At 35.0% G+C, this 9,299-nt stretch overlaps 1 protein-coding gene across 4 annotated transcripts; it reads right to left on the minus strand.

Moving 5' to 3' along the window:
* Positions 1-75: 75 nt before the first annotated feature.
* LOC142640415 (protein STRUBBELIG-RECEPTOR FAMILY 3-like) lies at positions 76-7,891 on the minus strand. 4 transcript variants are annotated; one of them, XM_075814493.1, is made up of 18 exons: positions 7,752-7,888; positions 7,509-7,533; positions 7,106-7,288; positions 6,432-6,561; positions 6,267-6,338; positions 5,545-5,610; positions 5,353-5,424; positions 5,180-5,251; positions 4,982-5,053; positions 4,838-4,903; positions 4,605-4,670; positions 3,400-3,791; positions 2,826-3,277; positions 2,242-2,513; positions 1,462-1,600; positions 1,037-1,173; positions 784-940; positions 76-593 (listed from the first exon to the last, which is right to left on the minus strand). In XM_075814493.1, the coding sequence occupies exons 3-18, from the start codon at positions 7,224-7,226 to the stop codon at positions 495-497; spliced, it is 2,385 nt and encodes a 794-aa protein (XP_075670608.1). In that variant the 5' UTR covers positions 7,227-7,288; positions 7,509-7,533; positions 7,752-7,888; the 3' UTR covers positions 76-494. The 4 variants fall into 4 exon arrangements, with proteins under 4 accessions (XP_075670608.1, XP_075670609.1, XP_075670607.1 ...); XM_075814494.1 differs by lacking the exon at positions 7,509-7,533 and having other exon boundaries at positions 7,752-7,891; XM_075814492.1 differs by lacking the exon at positions 7,752-7,888 and having other exon boundaries at positions 7,509-7,645.
* Between the last annotated feature and the right edge of the window lie 1,408 nt (positions 7,892-9,299).

Raw genomic sequence — 9,299 nt, forward strand, 5'->3', positions numbered from 1 at the left:
ACAATGGACCTTTTTTTCAGAAAACAAACAGAAACACTTGAACTCGAATCAATCAGCAGAGTCCAAATCCTGGTATAGGAGAATTCCAAGTCTTGTTGAATTTCTAAATATGGACATCAATAACAAAAAGAACTGAACTCGCATCAATCAGCAGAGTCCAGATGCAGTCACAACTCACAAAGATACAACACGAAAAAAATTTCATTATAAATATTTATTTAACAATTGGTTAGCACATTTATCAATGAACGCTAGAATGATCTTGAATAATGGACAATAAGAATAGGAAGATTTTGCTCGCAATCGAAAAGTTCTGAAGCTGACAGGAAGACACCATGGTAAGCGATTTGGATGTGAACGTCAGGTGAGTTGTTAGAAGGCACATTTGTTGGCAGCTTCTTCAGAAAAGATTTATCATCCTGGGATAACTTGGTTCTCTGCATCTTAATCATTCATTCATAAGCTGAAATCACCATTCCATTTCCTAATCCAAGTCAGTCCTCATTTGATCCACTTCTGTTGGGCTCCTTTCGTATCATGTCTAGTAAGTCTTCGACAACTTCAGACATTAGTGGCCTGAATTCTGGCTCAGACTGCAAATTATGCTCGATGTTAGGATATCAACTCCATTTGGAGTGGAAAGCAAAATCAATTTTTCTAATAAATGCAATAATGTCTAATATAAAATTAGTTTGGAACTCCAAGCTGATTCTAAGTGAGCTTTTGAAGCATTCGGTCTTTAACCTGAGTGTACCCACAAATATGCTCAGTGATAACACTTACCTGAACACACCGAGCAATAATGTCTGCAAAGTTTGATAAAGATTTGGCAGGGTACTCTCCATTGAGAGCAGGATCAACCATCCTTGACAATGCATCAATGTCATGAAGCTGGGGGATTGCCCATCTCACTAGAAATTGCTCCCCACGAATCCGTGAACTGTCCAAAAGGTTTAAGAAGACATTATTTAACTGCAAAAAAGCTTTTTAAAAAAGGGCATGCAGTCTTTAATACAATTTGGTTTTGCATTTTTACCTGTCATAGGACATCCGACCTGTTAAAAGTTCTAACATAACCACTCCAAAGCTGTAAACATCACTTTTCTGAGTATAAATTCCTGATTCAAATTCTGGAGCTCCATAACCATAAGTTGTTGACAGACTTCCTGACAGCTGAAAGTAAAATAATGTTAGACAGCTGCAGTGGCAGCAATGCCAAGAATAATCTGGTAATTGTAACTCAGTCCAACAATGAACCGTGTCAAGTTCAATTTAGTCTCTTAACTATAAACAGTGTCAATCTAGTCCCTCAACTTTCAAAGTCAAATAATTCTCATCTGTGAATCTCCTTTCCATTTTTTTTTTTTTTTTAATGAAATCAACTGATGTAAAAAATCCAAAATCAAAGCAATATCAACTATTTCCATTAAAATTTAAACGGAAAGTAGAATTATGGCTTACCTGAGTTACAGCACCTGATGCTATCAATGAAGCCAGACCACAATCAGAGACACGCACCAAAAGATCACCATCAAGAAGAACGTTGGCAGCTTTAAAATTCCTGTGTATGACAGGTGGCTGACAGACCTCATGCAAATACCTTCGCACCAAAACAACAAAATCAGTACTAGAAATGGTGCATGCTTCTTTGAAATTATTCATGCCAGAATAGAAACAAGGATAACTCCCCCCCTCATTTCCTCTTATTCAGTTTGTATGCAACCTAAATCAGTAATTTGTTGGGTTAAGGGAAGACTATAATTTTATAAATCAATCTGCAGATGTGAGAACAGCACCAACAAAGCTCCTTTTTCAGATGTAAGATTAATATATAACATCACGCAAATCTTACCTCTTTGACCTTAGAGGTAAACTGAATTTCTGACCTCTTACAATAAGGCGATTGCATCAACCACCTGAAATGGGTTCTCATTCTTGATGATCCCCCTTTTTTATTTTTCTATCAAGAAATTTTGTTGGTTCAACCTTTTAGATAAATTAGTTCTAGGTTTTTGGCTAACATATAAGTAATTCACATAAATTTCTTAACTAATCTCCTAGTTGATAGTGTAATGTTCTAACACATTTGGAAGGCACAACCTGGACCCTATCTACTTGAAGACAGGCAAATTGTGATAATCTGATAAATCTGACCCACAATTTTAATATATCTAATTTTAACCCATTAAGAAGTTAACAAGTTAGGTTATAAATTTCTATCTTAATGGTTGCTTGACTTACTCTAAGGCTCTTGCAGCTTCAAGTGCCATCCGAATGCGGGCATTCCATGAAAGGTTTCTTTTAAATTCATCCTCTGAGTGCAGAACATCCTGCAGTGACCCGTTACTGCAATACTCGTAGATCAGAAGCCTTTGACCATACTCGGCACTGTAACCAATAAACTCAACAACATTGGCATGTCGGATTTTGTCAATATTGTTTACCAGTTCAAGAAAATCATCATCTTTCTGCTGACTGGAAGCTCTCACGTCAAGTTTTTTGACCGCAAGTAGCTATAAAAGCATCCAAAAGAACAAATGTCAGTGTGAAGCCATTGTACTGCAGTACCACTTGACTTTAGAATATATATATATATATATATATATAAAAGATTGCCATATGTAGTTCCATGTCACACATCTGGGATTTAAATTAAGAGCTTTTGAGGACACAACATTGCTTTGATTATTTCACCATCTTTGTCATTCAATACATATCTTGGACAAGAAGTGAAAACAGAAAAATCCAAACTAAGAAGGAATAAATTTCTTTAAAGAGAATTGTTATATTCGACATGGTAAGGGATTTATAGTTGAGAATGGTACCTTCCCATCAGGAAGCTGTGCCCTATAAACAGTCCCCAGTCTGCCACCTCCTATAAGATTTTCTTGAGAAAAGCTGTTTGTATATTGCTGAAGGGATGCAATGGTGAAAGACTTTGCAAAAATGGGGAGATTTTTGGGGGATGGCTTCACTGTTGTTACTTTAGCAGGCAATTTTGGCTCTACAATGACCTTCTCAGCAGGAGGTGGAGGAGGGGGAGGTGGAGGCGGGGGAGGAGGAGAAGGGGAAAGTGAAATGGGAGGAGGAGGAGGGGGAGGAGGATCTGAAAACATATCAAAAGCGCTCATATCTATCCCGTGATCCTCCCTCTTTGGTATTTTGCCTGTTCCCTGTACATTTCTCTCTTTCTCATTCTGTAGTTTTGGAATTGCTCTTGCCCTTCTAGTCTCTGTTTGATCATCCTCCTTTGGCCTCACAACTGCTGCCTTTGGAACTGTTCAAAGATCCTCAGGTCATTGATTTTAAAAATTACATAAATAAATAAAATATCATCATTACACACCAGATGACATATATTAAATTGATTGAAAAGCTAAAAAAAATAATCATTTTTACCTTTCTCATTGGTTGGTAGAAGGAAGGATCCACTGTCCCTAGGATTCTGTCTGTCGCCTTCATATGCTATTATTCGATGCCGCCTAGAAATTCTTTCAGCTTCTCTTCGTCTGCTAAATCTTGGCATAAGAAGTGCAAGTCCCAGTAACAGAATTATCAGTACAAACACCGCTGCAATTGATATCCCAACCACCTGCTTAGTTGTTAAACCTTTCTTCTTTTGTCCAGAGTTTGATTTCTCTGCTGCAGATGGTGCATCAGCAATTTTCGGAGGTGTACGTCCGGTAGCTGGCCCCCAAAATGGTGGTGCTGGACTTGCTGGTGGTGGTTTCAATGGGGATGAAGGAGAAGGTAGTGGAGCGGTGGTAGCATTAAATGGGTTTCCATCTTTTCTGCACAGTCAATTATCATTATTGGTATACAGATGTACAAACTAACAAGTATAAACTACTTGGAATCCTGTTTCCTGTTTTATTGATAACAACATATAGCTGAATTCAAGCAAAACTGAAGCCAGAGATGATAATCTGCGATCTATATAATCTTGCGATGAGGTTATCTATATAATCCTTACATCCTTGATAGTCCTGAAGGCTGCTCAGAAACTATAAGAGAAGACATGTTGACCTTGCTGACTTGCTGCATGGAAACCCATGCAAAACGCAAATTCACAAGTCACTAGGAAATAAATTTTTGATTATTATCACTGGTTCTTGTTCCTAGAAGAAATTCCTCAGTCTACTGACAGCCATTGTGATCAGCAATATTGCTACAGAAGCTTTAATTTTCATTGGCAGGGAGACTACTTCAGCTTTCATTTTGAGATGCCAAGACCTAGTAGTCTGTTTGCAAAATCATGCAAGTCCAATATTTTTATGACCTCAAAGACTTAAATATAATTTTTTAGGTTATTTAATAAGATTCCCAGGCCTGCTTGTTTAATAGAGCTTGAATTGGTTGGTTTCTTTGCCAGAGACTGTAGAGATTCATACCAACAAATAATGAGAAGCTTGAGTCTTAAGGGACATTGCCTATTCAGAAAATTCCTGAATTGGTGGAATGAGTTGACATAAATATCTTTTTCCAACCGAGGTCATATATTGAAACCATTTAATATCCATGAGTTCATTTTTTTCAATTCAAATGAGAACAGTATTCTCTTTGAAAAGGAAATAAACTAATAATTCAAGGCTTGAGGTTCTCACTCGAAGTTTGGGATGCTTAACATCTTCTCAGGTATTGGTCCAGAGAACTGGTTATTCTCTATATTCCTGATAAACAAGGAAAAATTGTCACAAGAAAAAAAAATGCAAGCCAATGAACCATGATAAGACAGAATTTATCCTAAAAAATTACGAAAACACTGCATGATTCCCAAATTGTAAAGCATAAGAAATTAATATTTCTTTTGAAAATTAAATATGGTTGAGAACAGTACAAATCTTTAAGAGGCAGATCTTGTAAAGCGTCAAGGGTCCCAGACAACTGATTGTTCTGCAGGTGTCTGCAACAATGAAGTTAGCATCATATGTGAGAAAAAGTAGGTCAAACGTAAACAGCCTTACCAACACAAAATACTCACAGTGTGGTCAGAGAAGACAAATTTCCTAGAGAAGGAGGGAGCTCTCCACTCAAATTGTTACTGGACAAATCTCTGCACACACACCAAAAAAAAAAAAAAAAAGAAGAAGAAGAAGAGAAGGTGGCTCCATCAATTATAAAAGTAGCCCATAGAAGTTAATCTACATGAAGAATTTGCATAATACAAAATGAGACCCACAGATTGATCAACCCTATCAGGGATTGAAAGGAATCCGGTATTTCTCCAGATAAATGGTTGTCATTTAGAGACCTGAAAGGCAAAGACAAAGAAAAGCTTATAGGAGAGTTATGTGAAAGTTGGGATGGGATGCCTCCTACTAGGAAAAAAAAATAGAGAAGAGAAAAGCTTACATGGCTGACAGTTGAGTTAAAGAGGATAATGAACTTGGGATGCTTCCAGTGAACTGGTTAGCTGAAAGAAAACTGTCAAAGGTAAAGACTATTATATCTTTTGCACAGAAGTGCAGAACAGGGATTTACATTCAAGCTTCACATATATAGACAGAGTATAACATTTTAATTTTGAAAAATAGTAAGACATACATGTTTTGCACTGTAACAGGCAAATTGGATGGAATGCTCCCCCCAATATGGTTGTTGCTTAGATCTCTGCCGAAAAAGCAACAGCAAAAACATCAATGACATTATGCAAGAAATGTAACAACGAAAAAGATGACTAGCTAATATCCATAAAATGCCATACAATATGAATTTAAAGAATGGATTCCTGACTTTTCCTTCCCTCTTTATTTCAAATATCACATGCTTAGGGAACAAATTAAACAGGTTGTTCGTCACAAATGATGGAAAATTCAAAATAGGAATCAGGGTGTTCCAACAGTTCAATTAAGGCTAGGAAATAAGAACTAAGTATGACTTGCCTGGCACTGCATTTATGGATGAATGGTATGTAACAAGTATTATTATCTTCAGAAAAATATCTAAACAGTCTATTTATGACATGGTAGTTTGTGACTTCAAAGTGTTAAGTCACTTTTTCACTTCATGAAAAGGTCCAATACTTCTAACACAATCCCTTATGTAGCGTCACCTCTTGTCATCGGATAATTACCCAATCACAAGCTTAGTGTGGCCGCTTGGCTTGTTATCACCCAAAAAAAAAAGGACATTAAAATGGCCTCTAATTACTGTGACGAAAGAAACTGAGAGAAACAGATGACTAAGTCAAGTTCATATTCTCAACAACAAAATATCATTCACACAATGTATGCATGCCTGTGGGGACACACACAGAGTACACTTACATTGCAATGATAGAAGTAAACAGCCCTAAGTTATTTCCCAGTTCTCCTCCCAAATTAGCAGCATTAAGAACACTGCAATCCAACATATCCATATGAGAGCTCATAGGTAAACATGTTTAGAAACATCAATGGATATATAATAGTAAAGAATAGGGACTACCATACATTCTCACTATGACTGTATTGTTACACACCACGCCTTGCCACGCTTCACCACATGGGTCTCCACCATTAGCAACCCAACCAGGAATAGCAGGGAGTCCCAGTGAAACATACAGGTTATTCATTGCAGCAACTGATTCAACAGAAAACAATGCTGATATTAATGTGTTGCCCAATTGACAGAAACATAAAATTAGAAAAGAACACAAATTGCACAGAGTGACAGACACTTCTTCTTCATCACATTTTTAAGAGGCAGGGACACACACACATTGGGCACCTTCCCCCAACCTAAATGTCCCAACAGTGATGATGTGCTACAACACCAAGAAACTTTACCAGCGGCTGATAACTTCGAACAAAACTATAGCATTACAGACAAGATGATTATCTCCAGAAAACTCAAAGCAAAACGACATAAGTAAAAGGGATTTCTTTGCTGGGCCATACACAATCAATGATTGCTACCCCGGCAAACAAAAAAATCGACTCAGCTGAATTAAACTCATGTATTTAGCCAAGTTCTAGATGAAAAAATAATTCACAAAACTTCAAGTCAGCATAAACACAGCAGTAATCTTTGATTTCCATTCAATTTACCACATTTTTCTCAGCAACTAAACAGACAACAGAATCATAATGCTGAAGTTGCATACCCAGAAAACAAAATCCCTTACCATCACTTGGAGTAGTCTCTCCACGAGAAACCTGCACTGCATAAATCAACACGAACCACAGCAAAAGCTTTGCACAGATCTTCAAATTATTGTACTTTACAGCAGATCTCTTCCCACCCATTGATCCCACACTCAACCTTACTCCTCAATTCACTCTTCTCACACAAAAGAACATCCTCCAATCTGAAATAACCAAACCGCAAGCTGACAGTCAGTGATCTTAGCACAGCCCACCAATCCAAAACAACCCAGAAACCAAATTGCAAAACCAAAAAACAAACAATACCCAGAATTCTGAACAGGCACTAAGACAAATACATAAACAGAAAAAAGAAAAAAAATGAAACAAAAAAATCATACGTAAATATATAAAAACAAAAACTAAAGATGGAACGAAACTTACAAAAAAGCAGGGATAGTAGCAAATGCTGAAGAAAACAGAAGCCAAGGAAGCAATTTTGCAAGGACAAAAGTTGAAAAGAATTCAGATACAACAAAAGAAAAAGGGAAAAGAGAGTAAAAATGTGACACTAATAAGGCTAAAAACTTAAGAGCTAAGATTCAGTGAACATAGCAAAACCAAGTGGGCTACGTAAGCAAATATTGCGTCTTAATTATGTGCAATATAAAATTGTATAACCCTAACCTTGTAAAGAGCTGGAAAGAGAAGAGAAAAGAGACGGGAAAGGAGACGTGAAAAGTACTGTGAGAGGTTTCCGTGAGAAACTTCAGACTCAACTCAGAACTCTCTTTTTTCTCTCTCCCTCTCTGTTTCTTTTGTTCTTTATCTCTCTCTCTCTATCTCTACTAAACTAAACTAAACTAAACTGAGTTTGGAACAGTGGATAGGTGTGTGTGTCCGTGCGTGTAAGTCACACATGTTTCCTTTTGGTAAATCCTCGGTGAAAGAGGTGAAAATGGAAATAGCATTGACACTAAATTTTAGGCGCGTACCAATAGCAATAGGGTTGTGTTACAATGTTGACGTTTCTATTTTTGGTATGGTTTATCTTTTTTGTTTGTGATAAAAAAGTTTTTAACTTTAATTATTTTGGGTATAAAAATTTGTAAAAAAAATTAAAAAAATTTCTTTAGATTTGTTATGAATGTATTTGAACAAGTTTATCTTTATTGATATGGTTTTATTGGTCAAAATTTTATGTTTATTGAATTTACGTAGACTTTTGTTAGATTTTTGTTACCTTACAAAAAGTAGGAACAACTTAATGAGATATTTAATTCACCTTTATTCCCATAAAAGAGAGTTTCACTCATTAGTAATCATATCACTCTTAATGACTAATTAAGAGATTTGTTTCTATATATATTATACTAGTTTTCTTTTTTTGAGCAAAATATATTATACTAGTTTACAACTTGTATATATGCATAATACAATTAAAAACAATCACAATTAATACATATATGAGTTTAAATTATACCTAGTGTAAAAGGTACACATTTTTTAAGTCATAGATTTTTTTTTTTTGAGAAAAAAATTCATAGATATATACATGAGTTTTACTCTTTTCTTTTTGCATTTATATATATATATATATATACACACACACACATGAATTTAATCTTTATTTATTTATGGGGTTTTTTATGATTTATTTATATTAGATTATTCATCTTTTGCACAACATTAAATCACTTAGAACAAAAATTAAACAGGACATATAGTACAAAATTAGACAACAATTAAAATCCAATTTAGATTCTAATTGAATTTTCTCGTATTTTTGGCTTTCAAAATATATATATATATTTATATATAACTCTTATTTTTTTTATTCTTCAATAAGATTTATCCTACAAATAAATTTAGTCAATTGTATATTTTAATTATTGTGTTTTACTGTAAAGAATATGAAAAATAGTTGCGCAATTATTTTAACATTAAAACATTTCTCTTAAAAAAATAACATTTTAAAGATTTGTTTTCCTTAATGAAAGCATACGTTCTTGTGCATAATCTATTTCACTCATAGTTATTTTATAAAAAATACCCATTATAATTAATTATATATCTCCTATATTTTTGCAAATTTATTAAGCTCTAATGAAAGATAGAAATCCCCTTAAAATGCATAATAATGTCCATGAATCTCAATTTTATGAGTTTGTGATAGTAATTTATTAAATTATGGACAACGTTTGGTTTAAATAAATCTTGTCCAACCTACTACAT

The sequence above is a fragment of the Castanea sativa genome, chromosome 6 (genome assembly GCF_040712315.1).
Source record: "Castanea sativa cultivar Marrone di Chiusa Pesio chromosome 6, ASM4071231v1".
Classification (NCBI taxonomy): Eukaryota; Viridiplantae; Streptophyta; class Magnoliopsida; order Fagales; family Fagaceae; genus Castanea; species Castanea sativa.

Excerpts from the sequence above, each read along its gene's own strand:
- LOC142640415 (XM_075814494.1), bottom strand. The coding sequence starts at position 7,226 with ATGGGTGGGAAGAGATCTGCTGTAAAGTACAATAATTTGAAGATCTGT. Across the intron at positions 5,054-5,179 it reads CTGATAGGGTTGATCAATCT|AGATTTGTCCAGTAACAATT; the intron begins GTGGGTCTCATT and ends GTGTGTGTGCAG. Across the intron at positions 4,671-4,837 it reads GATCTGCCTCTTAAAGATTT|GAATATAGAGAATAACCAGT; the intron begins GTACTGTTCTCA and ends CTTGTTTATCAG.